Below are 23,590 nucleotides of genomic sequence, written 5' to 3'. Positions count from 1 at the left end.
GTCATTTATCCTCTAGTGCTTATCAACATATACAGTCCATCTTCTGCAATCCAATGAGGCATTATGGCTGTTATTGTCAATGCTTCACTTAATGAGAGATCATGTGTCATCACTAACATTTCACAGACGCCTAACATGACTGATAATATGGTCAGAGTGTCTGATTATTTGTCATGGATTTGACCATGTAAAGAAATAAAATGCAATTAAATGAACTCAATGTCTTACAAGATCAAGGCAATAGCAAGTTGAAATAACTAGACAGCATTCATTCATACACCGTTATGAACTACTCGGCATACATTATGCATCTGAAACAAATTCCAAAACATTCCATTACAGAGCACTGCAGCACAGAAATATAAACTCTTTAAAGACAATGCAAAGAAAAGTCATTCATATTTTCAGTTTGGGTTTATATTGTGAATCCACTCCAAAGTGGATTGGTTGCTCAAAATATGATAGAAACACCGGCACTGGTTTTTAAAGTGTTACAGAGATAAACCATAAATGTTGTTTAGAGTCAAAATGGAAGCAAAAACAAAACAACAAGCTAGGTCATCAACTAAGAATAGTTATGGTTATATTTTCCCATTATGGGCATTTTGGTAAAAGTCTTCTTTATAAAAGAAACAAAAATCATCCTTCACAATATATACATTTTCTTTCTTTCTTTTTTTTTTTTTTACACAGAAATAAACAGCAAGCACAAGAGTAGGGAGCACGGAAAATGACGTGTCCTTGTGAACAGCAGGCTACAGCTCCAGAATAGTGTGAGCTGGAAGAGCTCACTTCTTGTGCCATCCAGCATGTACAGCTCGAGAAGATCTCTTCACCTCGAGTCAGAGTCACTGGTGTCTGAAGAAGAGGAGGACGAGGATGAAGAGGAGGAGTCTGAACTGGAGCTGCTGGCGCTGAGACGAGATGACATGGTGTGCGGTTCTACGCTGCTGGGTTTCTCCACTGAAATAATGAACAAAAAGGCAGATATTCACTAATGAAAAAAACTAGTTGTTTAGCACTCCACAGTAAGGAATTTTGCCTTTTTTTTATTTTTTTTTTATATATATAACTTGCCCTGATGACATTTTCACTGGCCCTGTGGCAAAACTTAAATTCCATTTTTGATTGCATACAGTGCTGTGAAAAAGTATTTGCCCCCTTCCTGATTTCTTCCATTTGTGTATTTTCATCCTAAATTGTTTTAGATCTTCAAACGAGATGTGATGTAAAACAAAGGCAACTTGGGTTAACACAAAATATATTCTTATTGAAGCAAAAACATTATCCAACACCTATATCACCCATGTGAAAATCCAACTGCCCCCTTAAACGTAATAGCTAGTTGTGCCACCTTTAGCAGAAACAACCGCAAACAAACACATCCGATAACTGGAGATCAGTCTTTCACAATGCTGTGGTGGTATTCTGGCCCACTCTTCTTTGCAGAACTGCTTTAGTTCAGACACATTGGAGGGTTTGAGCATGAACTGCCCATTTAAGGTCCTGCCACAGCATCTCAATCGGGTTCAAGTCAGGACTTTGAGTAGGACACTCCAAAACTGTAATTTTGCTTCTTTTGAGCATTTCAGAGGTGGACTTACTCCTATGCATTGGATCATTGTTATTCTTGCTACATAATCTAGTTGCGCTTGAGCTTCAACTCATGGACTGATGACCGGACGTTCTCCTTTAGGATTTTCTGGTAGAGAGCAGAATTCGCCCTGGCCCTGAAGCAGTAAAGCATCCCCACTCCATCACACTACCACCATGACCGTAGGTATGATGTTCCATTTGTGGAATTTGGGTACCCCTGTCTTGCAAACGGTTACAGTTTCGACTCATCAGTCCACAGAACATTCTCCCAAATGGTTTGAGGATCATCAAGGTGTGTTTTGGCACAATTAGGATGAGCCTTAATGTTCTTCTGGGTTAGCAGTGGTTTTGCCTTGCGACTCTTCCATGGATGGCATTTTTGGCCAGTGTCTTTCTGATAGTGGAGTCATGAACTGTGACCTTTATTGACGCGAGAGAGGCCGGCAGTTCCTTGCTTGTTGTTGTCCTTGGCTTTTTTGTGACTTCCTGGATGCGTCGTCACTGTGCTCTTGGAGGAATTTTGGAAGGTCAGCCACTTCCGGGAAGGTTCACTACTGTGCCGAGTTTTCTCCATTTGGAGATAACGGCTCTCACTGCATTTCTTTGGATTCCAAGAGCCTTTGAAATCGTTTTGTATCCCTTCCCAGATTGATGCATTTCAATCACCTTTTCCCTCATAAATTCTGGAATTTCTTTCGACCTTGGCATAGTGTGCAACTGGGTGAGACCTTTTGCCAAATTCATGCTCCTGAAAAAGTTCTATTTAGGTGTTCAATTGATTGAATTGACAGTATATTAGGCCTGGATGTGTCTACTCCAGCTGAAACCCATTATGAATGCAATTTCATAGATTTGGGGATTTAGTAACTAAGGGGGTCAAATCCTTTTTTTTACACAGGCCCAGTTGGCATTGGATAACTTTTTTCTTCAATAAATAACATTATCATTTAAAAACTGTATTTTGTGCTTCCTCAAATTGCCTTTGTTTTATGTTAGATTGTTACATTTTTGAAACAATTAAGCATGAGATATACACAAAAACAGTAGAAAGCAGAATAGGGGCAAATACTTTTTCACAGCACTGTATTTCTGAATAACCGCACATCCAGGGATAAAGAGTATTGAGAGTCCTTCCTTCTGTGATCATGGTGAGATCTCTACATTATTATAAAATAATTTCAACCCAATGTTTCCTGTGCATTTATTTATTTAGCAAGTAGTCTTGTAATGCAATGCATTATGAGCAGTCAGATGGTTATTTTCACTAAATAAACACCAGACAAAAACAGACCTCCAATGCAAACCAGAGGTGGAATTCAGCTGTTGAGTGGTCTCTTTTCTTCATGCATAATTACATAAAATATTGATTTGTGCTGAAATTGTCCATTTATTCATTTGGTTTGTAGCCGTGTTATAAACAACATCATTTTCAGCTCTGTTTTGAATTGGGGTCCTGATCAACTGTTTCAGGAGATAAAGTCAGCATAAATGGTACTCCATAGTTAATCAAGACTAGTGTAATCAGTGTCTTCTGAAGTGATCCAGTTGGTTTTGGGTGAGAACAGACCAAAATGTAACTCCTTTTTCATGGTATATCTTGCCTTGCAGTCTCTAGGCCAGATCATGATTTCAAGCTCGATTACTCTTCCTAGATGGTGCTATTGGAAGTACAATCGAGCTTGAAATCATGATTGCCAAAGAGACTACCGTCACGACATACAGTGAAAAAGGAGCAATGTTTTGGTCTGTTCTCACCCAGAAGGCATTGATTTAACCACTGGAGTTTGAAGGATGAGTTTTATGATGACTTGATTTGTATTTTGGAGCAACAAAGGCCTGATCATTCACTTGCATTGTATGGACCTACAGAGCTGAACAATTCTTAAAAAGTCTTCTTTGTGTTCTGGAGAAGTAATACACATCTTCAGGGATGTGATTCCGGAATTTTTGTATATTTATACATTTATGCATTTGGCAGATGCTTTTATCCAAAGCGACTTACAGTGCATTTATTACAGGGACAATCCCCCCCGGAGCAACCTGGAGTTAAGTGTCTTGCTCAAGGACACAATGGTGGTGGCTGTGGGGTTCGAACCAGCGACCTTCTGATTAACAGTTCTGTGCTTTAGACCACTACGCCACCACAACTCTTGTGCAAATACGTAAAAAAAAAAAAAAAAGGGTGGGGGGTTAATATTTCATCAGGGTGTTAGACAATGTCCTGTCCATTCTCAATAAGCATTTTTCACCCCACCAAAAAAAGAAAGTGTCATTCAACCTTCCCAATTCATTGCTGCGTCTACATCCACGCACACACTGTGTTGAGAACGTGCAAGACGGAGGCTCCAGATTTTCGCCGTCAGGACTTCACTCAAGACAGACAGGTTTATTTTAATTCATCAAGAGAAATAAAATGGTTGGATAAAAAAATGTTAACAGTCGCCACAGTTGCTAACATGTTAAAAATCAAAGCTGACCTAATGCTTATATTTCAATCCAAATCGTGAAGCGTCAAAATGATCCCTTCCCAAACGTTGGCTATATATTTATAACTTCTGTGCTCTGTTTGGGTGGTTTTTTGCTGATCAACAATAGCCGTGTGACACTTTACACTTTACAATAAGCTTTTATTTGTTAATACATTAAAGTGTCGATATACTAACAATTATCAATATTTGACTGCATTTATTAATCTTTCTTAATGTTGGTTATATACATTTCCATTGTTAGTTCCTAGTGCTGATGTTAACATATACAACATTTGATAAATACAAAAATTCATGTTGAAATGAACATTAACAAAGGTTAATAAATGCTGTAGAAGGGATTTTAATTGTTAGTTCATGTTAACTAATGTTGATAAATTATGATGGGAGGTATTTGTTGTTTATGTTACACTGATATGGCAGTTGTCGTGGACTGATATTGACGATTAGCCATATTGATGCAGCATCATGATAAAGCAATACTTTACTTTTGTAGAACTGCACTGTGAGTGAAAGTGCAACTTTAGATAACACACCTCACCAAAATGCACTTGCCCCGAGCTGTTCAAACAGAATTAAACAGAAAGCAAGGATCATAACATTCAACTACCCTTAACCTGACTGTACCTTTGGGTTTCTGTGGTTTCTTGGAAGAGTTCAGCTGTCCGCTCACATCCTGTAGTCTTCTCTCCAGCTCTCTCTTCTTCTCCAGAGCCAGTTCTTCTTGGCTCTTCCCACTTCCTCCCTTCTTCACAACTACACAGATAAGTGAAAAAACAAAAAGGAAGTGGTTGCTTAACAATTATACTTTTTCATCATTGCCAGTGGACCCATGATATGTCCTAACCAGGCATGGTGACAATATAATACATATAATTGCAGAGAAAGATAGCACTAGGGCTGCAGCTAACAACGGTTTTTATTATTGATTATTTCTTCAAGATATTCCATGTTGCCAAATGTGCAAAAAAAAAAAAAATTGTTTTCACAATTAATTTTATTATCTTAACTTCATATTGTAAACAGTTTAAACCAAAGTATAAATAATACTGAATAATAACAAATCCCACAAACTGTTCATAAATTTGATTCATTTCTGTGAATCAGTTCCAATGGACCGATTCATAACACTCAAGTCTCTGTGTGGGACTGTTCATCTAAAAATTTTTAATAAAAACAAATGTACTTTGAACTTCAAGAAAAAAAAACTTTGAAGCTCCAAAAAGCACATCAAATCAGCATAAAAGTAATCCAAATTCATTTTTTTAGTGAGACCTGACCAAAATGTGACTCCTTTCTTACATCTAGCCACTGCACTCTCGAAGCATGATTATGACTATAATCTCGATTACATTTCTTTGAGCTTGACACATGAGCAGAGCACTAGAAAGTGTAATTGAGATTGAAATCATGACTGCCAATGAGACTGCTGATATAGTGATTTATAATAATAAAAAAAAAAAAGTTACATGTTGGTCTGTTCTCACCCAAAATCAATTGGATTACTTCAGAATATATGGATTAAACCGCTGGAGTCTCATGGATTACTTTTAAGCTGCCTTTATTTGCTTTTTGGAGCTTCAAAATTCTGGCCACAATTTACTTGCATTGTATGGACCTACTGAGCGGAGGATTTCTTCTAAAACCCTTGTTTGTACTCAGCAGAGGAAAGAAAGTCACACACATCATTGGTGATTCAATTATAAGATAACATTTTGGGGTGAACTATCCCTGAAATATCCCGTTTCACCACTAGTTTTACATCTCTGCTCACCGTAAGGTTTGCGGGGCTTCTTGCGCAGACAGGTCATTACATATCGTTCTAATTCACGCAGTGTGGATGGTTTGAGCGTCTCAAAGTCGATTTCGATCTCCTCTGGGTTGGTGTCACGCAGGGAGGGCTCACGCGACTGAATGATGTGCACCACACGGCCGAGTTTCTCCCCGGGCAGCTTGTTGATATCCAGACTGAGCTGTCGTTTGTCATCGTAACTCATGGGAAGACCATCCTCTTCCTCCTCAGAGTCGTAGTGAGGGATGGAGACAGCGGCTGCCGCAAAATGAGATGACGAGGATGATTTCTTTGCATTTCTGTCAAACAAAACAAGTCGTATGGGTTTGGAACAACACAGGGTGAGTAAATGACAGAACTTTCATTTTGGGTGAACGATTCCTTTAATAAGTGCTAGTGAAATAACCACACACTTGCTTTTGTTGCTTTTTTTAGCAGGCCCCTTCTTGCTCTGTGCGGATGAGATTGACGCTCGGCTCGATTTGCTCTTAGACATCTTGGCAGGTTTTTCGCGCTCATCACTCATCAAACCTCTGCTTCCTCTGTGCTTCTCCAGCTTCTTTTTCTTTCTTTTGTCCTTCTTTTTCTCTCGTTTCCTCTTGGGTTTGACGATGGGGCCGGAGGAGAGAGCAGCCAGCTGCTCGTGCACCGCTCGAAGCTAAAATACACAGATACACAGTGTTAAAACATCCATTGCAACTGATCCAATTAGAATGACAACAAGCCTTTTGTCAATAGCATAGGAACAGCATTTCATGACTAGAGGTTTACTGGCAACTAAGGTGGTGGGAAAAGCCACTTGTTTGATTTTAAATCAATATAGAGAAAATGTTTCTACACGTTTTCTATATACAGTATATACTTTTCTATACGTTTACCAGATGAAGGGTTTTGTGTATAAATATTTCACCAGATGAGGTTTGAGGAATACGTTTTATTATTCACAGGATACAAGTTGTAAATATGATGAATGTGCTGACACACACACACACACACACACAGTATCTCACAAAAGTGAGTACACCCCTCACATTTTTGTAAATCTTTGATTATAATATTAGATTTTTTGATTTGTTTACTACCATATTATTGATCATAAGTCAATCATTGGCACACAGTTCACAGCAATCCATTTCACAAGTGAATTTGTCAATCAGTTGGAGATTTATTATGAGGGCTTGTTTAAGGACCCGTCAATGTAAACCTGCATCAGACATGCTTGTGTAGCGTCTCGGGTGCGTTGCATGACATGAGTATTTTTGCATTAACTATTTCTTTACACTTTCTGCATGGATGAGAGAAGGAGAAAGGTTTGTGTACCTGAGTACACACCTGGTCCTGCAGTTGGGCCAGGCGTTGTGCTCGCTCCTCCTCGCTGTCAGAACTCGGGCAGCTGTCGCTGCTGGGCTCACTGTCGCTGCTCGGTTCACTCTCTGATGAGGAGGAAGATGAGGATGAAGAAGAGGAAGATGATGATGAGGAAGAGGAGTGGTGCATGCCCATGTTTCGCCCCAGTGGCATGGGAGATAATTCCTCCTCCGAAACCTCGTCGGGCATCTTTGCGAAGCGGAACTCAAACACATCCTAAAAAAAGAGAAGGGAGACCAAAATATAAAAAACTAAATACAGATATAAACCTGTTTGAGCTGTGAAGTAGCAGTAGTTTGCAACATACAGGGGCAATGTTGTTCCTATAAAATATTATGCAATAATATATGGGATTATATGGAAACATAATACATGTATTTAAGTTACTTAAATCAGTATAAAAACGACCATGATGCATAAACAATTTACTTTACAATTTAATAAATAATAACTCATTCTGACATGAGAATATTATTTACATAACAATAAATACATTTCCATCCAAGGATTTTATGCCAAAAAAGTTAACGCATCAAAATAAAGCTGATGGAAGAGCAAATTATCGCAAAAATTTCACAAGTGTCGACATAATATTTTTCCGTTTAACACTAGCGCATAAACCATGTCGATACATCAAACGTCCCGAAAAACTGGTTTGGAAACACTTTGTCTAGAAAATTGGCATTAATGCAAAATGTAGTGTCACATGACAGAATTTACCCTAATTGTTAGCCTGTGTTAATCACGACAACAAGGAATACATTCTTGAAAGCCAATTCATTGTTACGTGATTATGGATCGATCTTAACGGCATATAGATCCAATGCTGCAAACATGACACTTCCAGGAGCACTAACACAAATATCTCATATCATGCACATCGACATCTGAACGGAGAACAAATTAATGGCCACTGTTTGTAATTAATTTAATCCATCCGTTTATTTATTAAAGTTGCTTTAACACACCATTCAAAATAATAAACGGCAGTCATGGAATTAGCACATAACACAAAAAAAAAAAAAATTCCGTGCACAAAGATGTTTTAAATTAAAAATAAATACACAATACTAGGAGAAAGCATCGGTGTGCTATTTTGGAAAACTAACATACAGCCCAATTCTATAAAATTATTGTTTCACTTATGAAAAAATGCCAGCAAAATTCCCTGTATTAAATTAAATAAATTAGCCTACCAACTGAATTAAGCATTAAATAATTACTAAATGCCTTTTCTTAACAAAACTTAAATTAGCCTTACCCTGTTCTGTAGATGAATAAAGTCAGCTGAATGACATTCTCAGAATGTTCTAGACTTTTTTCAAGACTATAAACTATCAGAACTATTTGTCCAATGCTCTGTTCACTTTCAGAAAATGAGCTTTTGAACATTTTTAACCATTTTAAATCTAACCCTCTTTACCTCAGATCACATTTGCTGAGCTTCTTCAGAAAATGTCAATTGCATTATGATGCTAAAATTAAGTTTAGATGACAATCATGATCAGTTGGCCGTTAAAAGTTGCTGGACAAATATGCGGCACATAATGCAGTTGTGATGGCGATGCTTTAGATCAGATGATTGTTAAAAATAGCCTATTGAATATCAGGAATGGATCATATGTAAACCCTGATATTACACCGTATATATTTTTCTTTAATAGCTGTTGTAGGGTCCACCTTTACATCCAAAAGTGACCAGTGGTGAGATGGAGCAGATCTGAGATTTGCGTTTTATGGTCCTTAAAAAGTAGGGAGTGTTGTCTTGGTTCTTACAGAGTTCTTTGACTTTTACCAGAAATGGTGCATTTTGGGTGTAGACATCTTGGTGCCAGCCTTACATTGCGTATATGCTGTGTGCACATCGATTGATGGTCCTTATACTATGACTGAAAGTTTCCCCACTACGTCCAGGTTGCCAGCTTGAACTGGGCCATGACTATTCGCTTTGGGTCGGAACCGGTGGCAACCTACAATAGACGCAACTTCAGGACCAATATCACTGTCCTATCAGAAGGGAACAGCTCCCTTTTGATTGCAATTCTGTCTTCTGATTGCTTTTATTTGGGAAATTAAAATGACAGTAAGCGGTCTTATTTCAATTAATTGTCTCATACTCTCCCAATTTTACCAAAACTTCAAAGAAAAAAAAAATAGGGACATTTGGGAGGCGAAAGGGGCACAATAAGTGCTAAATGCACATTTCTGTATGGAAACGGCTTAAGGACAGATTCTACCTGTAGTTTGCGTGCCATGGTGACGACATCATGATCTGGTGGGTTGTACTTGTAGCAATTGGAGAACATGAGTCTGACATCCGCACTGAACTGTTGAGCATCTCTGTACTCGCGCTCATCCATCTTCCTCTGTCAGACACAAACCAGATGATTTTGTAGTTACAGAAATACTCAAACCAGCCCATCTTGCCACGGTCCAAATCACCGAGATCAAATTTTTTCCTCATTCTGATGGTTGATGTGAACATAAACTGAAGCTCCTGGCCCGTATCTGCATGATTTTATGCACTGCTGCCACACGATTGGCTGATTAGATAATCACATTGATGATTGTTGGTGCCAGATGAGCTGGTTTGAGTATTTCTGTAACTGTTGATCTCCTGGGATTTTCACACACAACAGTCTCTAGAATTTACTCCAAATGGTGCCAAAAACAAAAATCATCCATGAGCGGCAGTTCTGTGGATGGAAATGCCTTGTTGATGACAGAGGTCAACCAATGTTAAAATGTCAGTGAACCGCATTGGCATCAAATTTCCTGATCGGTGCATTACTTAAAATAACCATTACAAGATGATAAGTAGAAACATGCAATGTGCGGAGGTCATATGACAACAATGTTACATTTTACTGTTTAAAATGTTCATCATTGCATGCATTCTGTTTTACATACTGTTTAATAAAATAGGCGGTATACAGTACATTCTGTACATGTGTTTGTTAATGCATATATAGTGCATACAAATCACCTTGATAGTGCTGAGGTCCATGGGGTGTTTTATGATGTCATGGTAGTCATGGAGACCCAGCACTGATGCATCCACTGGTTTGTAAAATGGCCATGCGTACCCTGCATGTTTTTTGGACAGCAGCTCTTTAAGGACGCCGCTGCAGTATCGCAACTGCTTGCTCAGTTTCCCGCGTCGCGAGGGCTGATGGGGTCGCACTGAGTCGGGCAGATCCTTGCATGGTGGTTTGATTGGCCGTCGAGACAGCGGTCGCCCCAAGACGGGCTGCAGGTGGGAGGGCTCGTTCACACCCCTGACCACGCCTATGCTGGGAGTGCAGTCTACAGGCATGGAAGATAGTGAGAAGGGCATCTCTCCGCCTGAACCGTGACCTTTTCCCATACCTCCCATACGGACGGGAGCAGAGAAGCCAAGCGTAGTGGGAGTGGTGGTGTCGGCTTTACGCTTTACGCCCTTCTTCTGTGGAGAGAAACGTGACATAGCGAATTCATTAAGAACTAAATAGGACAAAGTACTTGTGCTGAACTTATTACTAGGGATGCACTGAGATCTGATACTAGTGTTGTTTTTTTGCATAATCAGTTTAGAAAATCTTTACATTATTGTGTGGAACTAATTGAGAGTATTCTTTAATATGTAAAGAAACAAAACCTCTAACTACACATTATTTCAATATAAATGTAAAGCTTATTAAGAAACACTAGTATACTGGATAATGTAGCAGCAAAATTAACAGTAATTCCAGTACAAGTCATCAGTAGAAAAGAAGAAGTTTTTTTTTCAACTTGGATTCAGATTTCTATTTTGTTCAATTTAGTTGTAAGATATCAGTCCACTTTTCATTCACACAGTTATTTTTTTGGAACTTATTCAACTTAAATATTATTATCATTTGTAAACATATTACTATTGGAATATGTTGTTATTTATCTAAATCGTGCACCTTTAACTTTTAAAACCTTCACGCTTTTATTTTGACATTTTGAACTCTCCAGGAAGTCCTGTAAGTTTGTCTGTTTATAGGCAAGTTCAGAGTAGTTTTAAGCTTCTTATTCAAATTCTGGTTAAAAATGCACAGTGAAGGCTAAAAATAGCCACGAGCATGTGTAAACAGAGCAGTGCCATTCACTGACGCGCTGCATCCGCACGTGCATTTTATTTGTGTATATATTTATATATATGTATTTACTTATTAAACACAGCCTTTTGTGATTCACAGAGCTATTGACATCAGTCATATGAACTACTTTAATTGTGTTTTAATGGTGCTTTATGTCATTTTGAGCTGACAGTAATGAACATGACTAACACAGTGATCGGACGCTCTCAAAAGCTTCAGTATCAGTATTTGGTAGCACTGCCTTTAAATTGTTTAACTTGGGTAGCCTTCCAATGGAATATTGAGCCATTCCTCCAGACATGGTGTAACTGAGTCAGGTTTGTAGGCTTCCTTGCTCACACACTCTTTTTCAATTCTGCCCACAACAATCAGATTGAGGTCAGGGCTTTGTTATGACCACTCCAATACCTTGACTTTGTTGTCCTTAAGCCATTTTGCCACCCATTTGCGACCAAGCTTTCCTGGCTGATGTCTTGAGATGTTGCTTTAATATATCCACATAATTTTCCTTCCTCATGATGCCATCTATTCTGTGAAGTGCACCAGTCCCTCACGCAGGAAAGCATTCCCACAATATGATGCTGCCATCCCCATGCTTCACGGTTGGGATGGTGTTCTTCGGCTTGCAAGCCTTACCCTTTTTCCTCCAAACATTACAATGGTCATTATGGCCAAACAGTTACATTTTTGTTTCATCAGACAGGAGGACATTTCTCCAAAAAGTAAGGACTTTGTCCCCATGTGCACTTGCAAACTGTATTCTGGCTGTTTTATGGCGGTTTTGGAGCAGTGGCTTCTTCATTGCTGAGCAGCCTTTCAGGTTATGTCGATATAGGACTCCTTTTCCTGTGGTTATAGATACTCGTCTACTAGTTTCCTCCAGCATCTTCACAAGCTGTTATTCTGGGATTGATTTGCAGTTTTCGCACCAAACTACATTCATCTCTGGGAGACAGAATGAGTTTCCTTCCCAAGCTGTATGATGGCTGCATGGTCACATTGTGTTTATACTTCCATACTATTGTTTGTAGAGATGAACTTGGTCAGGCATTTGGAAATTTCTCCCAACGATGAACAACTTGTGGAGGTCCACAATTTTTATTCAGAGGTCTTTTTTCAACATTTAAATGTTGCTGCTTAATATCAATATCGAATGATTTTAAAAAAATATTGTGATAATATTTTTGGCCATATCGCCCAGACCTCGTTAAAACTATCCCATTTATAATACTAGTTTTACTGTTTTTACACGTCTTTTGCTGTAAGCTCAAGTCTTACAAAATTATAAGCTGTTTTTGCATAAATGTCAGACTTGTGATGAATAGGAAATGTAACTATATATTGATTTTGTGACTATGTAAGTTTTATAGGTAGTTGTGTACGTACCTTTGCAGTGGGTTGAGTGGGATGTGTGTTGATCAGTGATGGAGGGGGAACACTGTTGTTCAGCAGGGTCAGTGGAGGGGTGGAGAACCGAGAATCTGGTGTATCAGGAGATGAAGGAGAATAAGCCGACTGGGATACTGCAGGCACCTGGTGATCACTTATAAAACTTCCTCCACCTGATGGAAATAAGGTACAGTATCAGAGCCAAACTTTTTGCATTAATAAGACTGTAAAGATTAAACATCAATGACTTTAGCCAGTGAACAGGTCATTCAAGGGCTGAGCGGAATGGCGATTATATATATCATGATGTATAAAGTGTCAGTCGTTAGAGATTTTGCTATACCGTGAATATCACGGTATGTACATATCAGTGTGCACGGCACTCAACCTGTACACAACAGAATTGGACAGTGAAGAAGAAACATGGAAAAAAATGAATGCACAGAATGGGACGACTCCCAAAGAAGTCAAATGCAGGAGTAGGTGCAGTGTGTGGCATGGACATGTTTGGGTCCACATCAAGCGGTCAACCTATATTGACTATTGCAGACGCAGTCAAGCTTTCGCATTGCATAAATTACCCCAGGAGTTATTAAATAAAGCCTTTATTTATCGTGCATCTTGCATAATATATAGCCACGGGTGGAAGGGTTCTTGATCAAAAGCAAATGCTTTGGGTGAAGGGGGCAATTTCATTCCAATGGATATTGATACATTCCAATGATACAGGTCTACCATTACTTCTGTTTAGAACAAAAGTAAACGTAAAAAAAAAAAGGTATATATCATGATATATCGTATATTGTTAATACACCCCCCCCCCAAATAAAAATTAAGAAAAGCACAATCTAAATGTTTACTTATATCGTCCACCCCTTGCTCATACAATTTTTACCCAAGTGTTTCTAAAATAGTTTTGCTTCGGGACAGATTTTACATTGGACAAACAGTAATGTGGCGAAACACACAGTATCAAAACTGCTTATTGTAAAGTATACACAAATACCAATAAAATTTTATATTTAAATGTATTAATTGGTTTACTTTGTCTCTTGATGGTGAAATGTAGTCCGTCACATTTTCTTCAACTTTGCATAGTTTTGCTCATGGTTTTCCTGAAGACCGTCACACAACCTGTCCATGTTATGTGCTTGTCCTCACTATAAAAAGTTGATAAGACTATTTATTTTGCCATGTAAACTATGCACGATTCAATGGTTAGTGGCATTTAGCATTGTTCTTTCCCTGCTGTCCATGATGACCCTATCAGAAGAGACCTGCAACCCTGTTATCAACTATCAGTTTCTCCTCCAGCTTCATCACTCCATAACTCACCTCTCCCTCTGCGTCCTTTGACAGTCTTGGCTCCTCTGCCCCTCGGAGCCGGAGGGAGCAACTCAATCTCGTCTTGGGGCATTTGGGCAACTTTCTGTAAGAAGACCTTCTCCAGAGATTGTGCCATCAGCACTATATCATCTGTAGGCTGGAAGAAAACATTCTCTTAACGGGCCATATTCTAAACTTCAGTAGTAATGTAATTTTGTCCTGTTAGTGAAGGTTTCTTGCACCAAAAACGGTTAATCATGACCAATTCGCACCCCTTCTCTGACCCTTAAAATTAAACAGGCATTTGGGAAATAAACAGGCTACTGTAACCTTTAAGGCTTTTATAAGTAAATTACATTAATAATGACATTAATAATAATAACTTTTTTTTTTTTAAGAATACAGTGCTTTTATCTATAAACAAGCCTAAAACACAAGGGGGACTCTTATTTTGAATTGGAGATGGTCCTACAATGCTCGCTTCTATATAGTAGGACTGGGGAATAAAATCGATTCGGTTACAAATTGCGATTCTAGAGCCAAACGATTTTAAAATTGTCTCCCTAATGAAAAATATATTTTTATTTAATAAATAAAATACATCTTAATGCAACAATGATTAATCAATAAATATAGGATGCTTTGTGCAGTGTTCCAAGTAACAGGTTCTCTCTCAGAGACGTTTTGTCCTTTAATACACCGCTGCTACATCCATCAAAGCACCCTTTGTTTACTGTTGGACATGAAAATCTTCTGCTGTAATCAATGTTCCTTCTATTATGCATAATCCAAAAGTTAATTTGAGAAGTGTTGTGGAGAGTATTTGTAACAAGTTATACTGCAGATTCTGTCTGACAATGCTTCAATAAATAGTTGAACTGTAAAAAGGCTTCTCAAACTATTGGGTTGCAAACTACAATATATATACACACACATCTAACAGCATGGGCATTCATGCGATGACTACCCATGCTGTTAGATGTGTGTGTGTGTATATGTATATATATATATATATATCCACCACTGTTGACATGAAATGCAGCTAGACACAAAGACGCGTGCTTGAGGTAACACACCTGATTTTATTTTGAAGTTGAAAGGAATGCCGTTGATGCACGTGTCTGATTTGCTTTTGTGTTCAGAATTTGCACTTTGGCGCCAATGCCTGCAGCGAGATAGTGTCTCGTGGAACACTCGTGGAACATACGCAAATTTTGAGTTCTCACTATTTTTCATCTGTCAATTATCTGGGAGAAGTTTGTAAGAAACTTAGTCTATGAGAACGTTGCATAGGATCTCAGACTATCTCAGGATGTATATGCAAATAACATGCAATGATATTGGGACTGTAGGTGAATCATCTTGTGTCATAATCATTATAATAATAGTAATAGCCTATGGTAATATATTTTAAATTCTAAAATAACAAAATTAGTTTGATAAGTTAAAATGATATATTGTATAGCCTATATTTATTTGTTGAATATAAATGGATATAAAGCAGCCTTATACATGGGTTCCTTGGTACTAACTAGTCACCTAGCTCAGACAATGCACTGACTGATCAACTGTTAGTTTTGCACATCCTACATTTGACCACATCCCTATCTTTTACCTGAAAATTACAGCCTATATTAAAGAGTGCAAACAAATGCCATTTCAGACACAAATGTTCTTCATTTCTTTCTAAGAAGCGCAGTAATAAACACCTTGTTACGACGCAGCCATCATATCGCTCAGGAAGGAGACATCTTCTGTCTCCCAGAGATGAACATAGTTTGGTGCGAAAACTGTAAATCAATCCCAAAACAACAGCAAAGGCCCTTGTGATGATGCTGGAGGAAACAGGTAGACAAGTATCTATATCCACAGTAAAACAAGTATCTATATCGACATAACCTGAAAGGCTGCTCAGCAAGGAAGAAGCCACTGCTCCAAACCCACCATAAAAAAGCCAGTCTACAGTTTGCAAGTGCACATGGGGACAAAGAACTTACTATTTAGAGAAATGTCCTCTGGTCTCATGAAACAAAAATGTAAGTGTTTGATGCCAATCATTATGTTTGGAATGAAAAAGCGTGAGGCTTGCAAGCTGAAGAACACCATCCCAACCGTGAAGCATGGGGATGGCAGCATCATGTTGTGGGGGTACTTTTCTGCAGGAGGGACTGGTGCACTTCACAAAATAGATGGCATCATGAGGAAGGATAATTATGTGGATATATTGAAGCAACATCTCAAGACATCAGCCAGGAAGTTAAAGCTTCGCAAATGGGTCTTCCAAATGGACAATGACCACAAGCATACCTCCAAAGTTGTGGCAAAATGGCTAAAGGACAACAAAGTCAAGGTATTGGAGTGGTCAAAATAAAGCCCTGACCTCAATCTGATAGAACCTTTGTGGGCAGAACTGAAAAAGCGTGGGCGAGCAAGTAGTCCTGCCAAACCTGACTCAGTTACACCAGGTCTGTCTGGAAGAATGGGCCAAAATTCCAGCAACTTATTGTGAGAAGCTTGTGGAAGGCTACCCAAAATATCTGACCCAAGCTAAACTATTTAAAGGCAATGCTACCAAATACAAACAAAGTTTATGTAAACTTCTGACCCTCTGGGAATGTGATAAAAGAAATAAAAGCTGAAATAAATAATTCTCTCTACTATTATTCTGACATTTCACATTCTTAAAATAAAGTGGTGATCCTAACTGACCTAAGACAGGGAATATTTTCTACAATTAATAGAAAAGATTAATTCCATTAGGAATTGTGGAAAAACTTTGTTTAAATGTATTTGGCTAAGGTAAACTTCTGACTTCAACTGTAGTAGCTAAAATAGCATTAGAATCGAATTGTTTTGTGTACCGGTTAAAAACTGCCTGTTTCAATTAAATTATTCAAAATTCTGATTCAACTATTGACAGAATAATTTTATTACATACATTAAAATTGCATCAAAAAGCAACTTTGATGGATCCTCTTTTACATAGATAGACAGACAGATCTCCTTTAACTTGAACTCTAAAACAGGATTTTAGAGCTGGATTTTGTAGTTGGAATTTAACCACAAATAAAGCTACAGCAATTTCATATAACAAAAGTTCAAGGCTGTAGATTCTTGCTCTAACCTTTAAGTAATGCAAAACTACTGCAGAATGTTTCCATGGCAACTTGTTTAAGTCTGCGCACACACACACACACACACACACACACACACACACACACACACCTTGTTGTAGATGTAACAGTTGGTGAACATTGTGTTGAAGTCCTGCAAGCATTCACTTGCGCTGCGGTAATAGTTATTCTCCAGTCGTTTCTTGATGGTGCCCAAGTCCATCGGCTGTTTTATGATCTTATGGTAGTCCTGAAAGCAAAACCGGAAATTGCATCATTGCATGGCTAATCAGATTATCTTGTATATTTATTATCTTCATTAGCATATTAGTGTATCTTCATTAAGGTGATGAACTAATGACCCATTTCTTTAAAGGTGCCTTCAGTCATTGAACATTCAGAAAGTGAACATTCACTCACAGGTAAGTTGAGTCGGACCGCGTCCACCGGTTCATGGAAAGGCCAAGCGAAATAATGCCGCCACAACGCCTTCACCAACACCTTGTGGAGGAACTGCAGCTGGTTGGTCGCTCGCCCCTGTCGACTGAGGTCCTTGACCTGGGCCTGTTGGGGTGGAGGAGGGCCGGGCGGAGGCACGTAGGGCAGAGACGGACTCTCAAAGCCCTCGTACAGCAGCGAGGGTTTCCGAATTCGCTTGCCGGAACTTTGTTCCATCCCACTCATGACAGACAGCCCCACTCGCAGAGTGCTGTGGTGGACACCACCAGAAAAACACAGATAAAACACAAGTCAAACAGCAATTAACTTTGGGGGAGTGGATGAGCAGGAATAAACATGCTATAAACCAACACAAATTATCAATTCAAATTATTCTTTTCAGATTTATTCATATCTATAAATTCAATGGGGTTAAATATTATTTGCAAAACTCATCGATGTGTCCATCTATAATCAGTCTGAACTTTGCCTTAGATTGGGTATTGTAGATAATATTGCACATAGAAATGTATAGGGATAATTTATATCAAATCAACTACATTTTTGTAACTTCCCTGGCTGAAATTTTCAGATTGTCTAAAGATAACCATAAATGATTAATAGAGCCAACATTTTAAATGCCATGGATCATTATTTACAGAGTTAGTTAGTTAGTGATTTTACGCCACATTGATCCCATTCTGTTTGCCATTTGTTGATGATGTAAGAGATTATGGTAGGTTTCATATCTAACGGTGGTATGGAGCATGTTTTAAGATCTGTAGAAGGTGCTTCATTAGCAGCAGTGTCTGCTTGTTCATTTCCTAGGATTCCACAATGGCCAGGTACCCAACAAAAGTAAATAATATAATTCTGTGCCTCCAGAGCTGACAATTTGGTTAGAATATTTACAAGGGCTGGGTGGTCATTTTTGAGTGATGCAAGTGCTTGAAGACATGATTTTAAATCTGTCATTATTAAGAAATGTAAATATTTACAGAGTAATCACCAAGAATTTTGATTCTAGCCCATACATTTCCAGAAATATTAAAGAATATATACATTTGCCAATCATAGCGCCACCTAGTGTTGGATGGGTGGGTGTGTGCACACGCCCGAGTGGTGGGGTTGATTTGCGACCATTCCACCAATTTTGGGATCTCAACGATTTAAAGTCTCCGACACCCATAATCAGTTATGTTTTTAAAAACTTCGATTTTTCATTATTCTTTTAAGCTAAATATTTAGGTTCTAAAATGTTTTGTACTTCAGACCTTTGTTATTTGTTTTTAATAATAGAAATCAAACATAAGCTTCATACCATGTGACCCACATTTAGTTAATCATTGAAAATGGTTACGATTTTACAATTTATGGATAAAGCCACATTGAGAGCCCCATGTCTCTGGGATTTAACCATATACAGTGCATCCGGAAAGTATTCACAGCGCTTCACTTTTTCCACATTTTGTTATGTTACAGCCTTATTCCAAAATTGACTAAATTCTTTATTTTCCTCAATTCTACAAACAATACCCCATAATGACAACGTGAAAGAAGTTTGTTTGAAATCTTTGCAAATTTATAACAAATATAAAAAGAAGAAAAAATTTAAATAAAATCACATGTACATAAGTATTCACAGCCTTTGCCATGACAATCAAAATTGAGCTCAGGTGCATCCTGTTTCCACTGATCATCCTTGAGATGTTTCTACAACTTGATTGGAGTCCACCTGTGGTAAATTCAGTTGATTGGACATGATTTGGAAAGGCTCACACCTGTCTATATAAGGTCCAACAGTTAACAGCGCATGTCAGAGCACAAACCAAGCCATGAAGTCCAAGGAACTGTCTGTAGACCTCCGAGACAGGATTGTATCTAGGCACAGATCTGGGGAAGGGTACAGAAATGTTTTTGCAGCATTGAAGGTACCAATGAGCACAGTGGCCTCCATCATCTGTAAATGGAAAAAGTTTGGAACCACCAGGACTCTTCCTAGAGCTGGCCGCCAGGCCAAACTGAGCGATCGGGGGACAAGGGCCTTAGTCAGGGAGGTGACCAAGAGGGAGGTGACTCTGACAGAGCTCCAGCGTTTCTCTGTGGAGAGAGAAGAATCTTCCAGAAGAACAACCATCTTTGCAGCACTCCACCAATCATGCCTGTATAGTAGAGTAGCCAGCCGGAGGCCACTCCTCAGTAAAAGGCACATGACAGCCCATCTGGAGTTTGCCAAAAGGCACCTGAAGGACTCTCAGACCATGAGAAACAAAGATTGAATTCTTCTGTCTGAAGGAAACCAGGCACCGCTCATCACCTTGCCAATACCATCCCTACAGTGAAGCATGGTGGTGGCAGTATCATGCAGTGGGGATGTTTTTCAGCAGCAGGAACTGGGAGACTAGTCAGGATCGAGGGAGAGATGAATGCAGCAATGTACAGAGACATCCTTGATGAAAACCTGCTCCAGAGCGCTCTGGACCTCAGACTGGGGTGAAGGTTCATCTTCCAACAGGACAACGACCCCAAGCACACAACCAAGATAACAAAGGAGTGGCTAAGGGACAACTCTGTGAATGTCCTTGAGTGGCCCAGCCAGAGCCCAGACTTGAACCTGATTGAACATCTCTGGAGAGATCTGAAAATGGCTGTGCACCGACGCTCCCCATCCAACCTGATGGAGCTTGAGAGGTCCTGCAAAGAAGAATGGGAGAAACTGCCCAAAAATAGGTGTGCCAAGCTTGTAGAATCATACTCAAAAGGACTTGAGGTAGTAATTGGTGCCAAAAGGTGCTACAACAAAGTATTGAGCAAAGGTTCTGAATACTTATGTACATATGATTGTTTTCGTTTTTTTATTTTTAATTAATTTGCAAAGAATTCAAACCAACTTCTTTCACGTTGTCATTATGGGGTATTGTTTGTAGAATTTTTAGGAAAATAATTAATTTAATCAATTTTGGAATAAGGCTGTAACAAAAATTTGGAAAAAGTGAAGCGCTGTGAATACTTTCCGGATGCACTGCAGGGTCAACTTAAGCTCAATCGACAGCATTTGTGGCATAATATTGATTAACACAAAAGTTATTTTGACTTAGCCCACCTATTCTTCAAAAAAAGCACAAATCTGGGTTACAGTGAGGCACTTACAAACAATGGAAGTGAATGGGGGCCAATTTTTGAAAGATAAAATACTCACTTTTTCCAAAGTATAGCCAAAGACATAAACAATATGCATGTAACATGATTTCAGTATGATAAATTCACTTACTAACCTTTTCTGTGTAAAGTTATAGCCAATTTTACACCTTTGTTGCCATGACAATGTAATGTCAGCAAACTTAAAACCCTAAAAGACTGAAACATTTTTACAATTTAAACAGCTTTACAGCTCAAATAATACATGAGTTTAACAGAAGAAAAGTGTTTTTATAAAATTATAATCTTCACATTTCTGCCTTTCAACCCTCCAAATGCTGGTCCATTGACTTCCATTGTAAGTGCCTCACTGTAACCTCGAAGTATTTTTATTTTTAAAGAAAAGGAGGGACGAGTTGAAAATATTTTTTGTTATAAACATTATGCCACAAATGCTGTCGGTTGAGCCTAGTTAATATTGAACCCGGAATATTTCTTTAAGCCATCATAACTCCAACTTTATAAAACCAACACACAAAAATGTGTTTTATCCATTTTTGGTTTTACACCATTGGCATATAATGCAACAAATGGTACTATAGTCAACTTATTTGAGTAATAGACCAATGCATCTCTGTGTAAAAATAAAATAATAATGATGCCATCACCTAAGGTTTCTAATGACATTTCATCCCCCCTCTACAAAATGATTGATTACTCAGTAAATATCTATACATATTATTTAAAATATTATTTTGGCTTTCATCATCATGTGTTTATCAAAATAAATATATATATATATATATATATATATATATATAAAAATAACAAAAAATGTAATGCATATTAAATATTGAATTGTTTAGATGACATTGTACCTATATAAACTTCCAGCCATGCAGTGCAAATCATAAAGACAAATGGGTTAATTAAAAAAAAATAAATAAATAAAAAAAATAAATAAATAAAAATGCCCAGATGACATATTACCATTAAGATTTGCATGACAAATAAGCACATTTCGTCAACCAATTTTCATTATTGTAATACAATTATTTAAATCAACATAATGGCAGTACACCAAATACTATAATGATGTTAAAATACTTTTGAGTTTATATAATATAAGCTCTTTTTTAAAGATATATATTTATTTTGCAATTCTGAAATGATGCTGAAAACATCCTGAAAATAATTTTGCAAGCAAAATATAATGTCTTTCTTTTGATTTTGTTGTGAAATATGACCCAGAAATGTTCTTGCCTAGGATAAATATACAGACAGACAGATGTCATATCCACAGAGACATATACTGCACTGCATTATGGTGCATTAGCAGCCACACAAATTCCTACACTGTACAAGATACTGTAACACTTCATTTTAAGTATCATCTTGTCAGTTACTCTGCCCTGCCTATTCTGTTTAACTTACTGTATGCACAGAACAGTCTTTGCATAGATACTAAAATGTATATATATATAGTCCATTTATCACAGTACATCCATACAATGAAAATATGCCATTACCTCTATGCACAATATAAACAGATGAAACTAATGCACATAAGTTGTTTAAAAACACAAGAGTTTAAAATGACAGCTATGGTAACTATAGGTTTCACCTAAATAGCATAGTTGCTACTGTAAAACCATTATCAATTCAAGAGAGCATTCAAAATCTTTATTTTTATTGACAGAAGTTCCTAAAACTCCAAGTTACCACAGTTTTATAGCTGTATGTAATAATATATTATATTTTACACCAGTAACAATAGTATTCTGTCGTGCACTGTGGTTACCATGGTGAATATTTATAAGTGTTACAGTGCAGTAGCCTTTTAAATGCTGAAGATGGCGGAGAGAACTGATGCAGTTCAGACCCCACAACAAAGGGATGCTCGATGCAATGCTGCTGTTCAAATGGCAGAAACTCATTTAAGGTTACAAAATACAGCTTTAATCCCCGTCTCCCGTTCCACCCCCTATTTAGGAGGAAATACGCCATGTAAACAAACGCATTCCCCCTCATCCTTTGTGATCGGATATACACATAGGATTAGTTTATATGCTCGGAAAGCTCAGCAGTACTACCTGTCAAGAGACGGGTTGACGGCCACCTCCATATGAATGGATTGCGATTGTTTAACGTTGCGGTATCCTGCGTTTTCGCCTCCGTTTTATTGTCATTAAACTCGCTCTGCTCGAGCACCCCTCGCCGTCCAACGTGCAAATGGCGCCTATCAATTTCCGCTCCCGGGTTTTTATATAGCATCGGGACTGGCCAATCAAAATGTGTCCCGCCTTTATGTCTGGTTTCTTATTGGATTATATAAAAGCCTCTCAAGCGATGGATACGCCCATATACAGCACAGCGGAAGTGCGGAAGTGAGGAAGTTCGTGTATGAACGCAGCCATCTTTGAAACGCTCCCGGGCAGCGGCGTACATGTGCAGCTTCTATCTACTTGAATGGGGAAAGAACGAGATCTCCAGAACGTTTGGGAAATATTACGTTCAAAGTAAATAATTCAAATCATCAGTAAAATCTGACATCACTGGTGTCATAAAGTGTGCTACTTTACTTCAGATTACCCTTAAAAACGAAATTATCCTGTCTTGTATAGCTAATGCGCATGTGCGTTCTGGAGTTGATTGACAGGCGATATCTGCATCTAAAAGGTGATTGGCTCTTTTACCTGTAAGGCGGGACTTTCTTTCTACGTCCTTTGACCGTTGGGGGCGGGGGGTTCCAATTTCTCCCATTAATTTTAATAGAAGTGGCCTGTCTCTGCTGAGTGACTCTGGCATGATTCACGGTCGGTTACGATCTACCGAGGG

At 38.3% G+C, this 23,590-nt stretch overlaps 1 protein-coding gene across 1 annotated transcript; it reads right to left on the bottom strand.

Moving 5' to 3' along the window:
- Positions 1–826: 826 nt before the first annotated feature.
- LOC127657845 (bromodomain-containing protein 2-like) lies at positions 827–22,983 on the bottom strand. Its single transcript, XM_052146787.1, has 12 exons — positions 22,846–22,983; positions 17,597–17,885; positions 17,289–17,426; positions 14,073–14,220; positions 12,735–12,910; positions 10,229–10,687; positions 9,480–9,608; positions 7,195–7,458; positions 6,288–6,532; positions 5,857–6,173; positions 4,710–4,838; positions 827–963 (listed from the first exon to the last, which is right to left on the bottom strand). The coding sequence occupies exons 1-12, from the start codon at positions 22,875–22,877 to the stop codon at positions 833–835; spliced, it is 2,457 nt and encodes an 818-aa protein (XP_052002747.1). The 5' UTR covers positions 22,878–22,983; the 3' UTR covers positions 827–832.
- Between the last annotated feature and the right edge of the window lie 607 nt (positions 22,984–23,590).

Source organism: Xyrauchen texanus, chromosome 17, assembly GCF_025860055.1.
Source record: "Xyrauchen texanus isolate HMW12.3.18 chromosome 17, RBS_HiC_50CHRs, whole genome shotgun sequence".
NCBI lineage: Eukaryota > Metazoa > Chordata > Actinopteri > Cypriniformes > Catostomidae > Xyrauchen > Xyrauchen texanus.
This window is presented reverse-complemented; position numbering and strand designations above follow the sequence as displayed.

Coding starts and splice junctions, on each gene's coding strand:
- LOC127657845 (XM_052146787.1), bottom strand. CDS start 22,877: ATGGAGGTGGCCGTCAACCCGTCTCTTGACAG. Junction 17,427..17,596: donor CGGTCCGACTCAACTTACCT/GTGAGTGAATGT, acceptor TTTTGCTTTCAG/GACTACCATAAGATCATAAA. Junction 12,911..14,072: donor CAAAGGACGCAGAGGGAGAG/GTGAGTTATGGA, acceptor TATTTCCATCAG/GTGGAGGAAGTTTTATAAGT.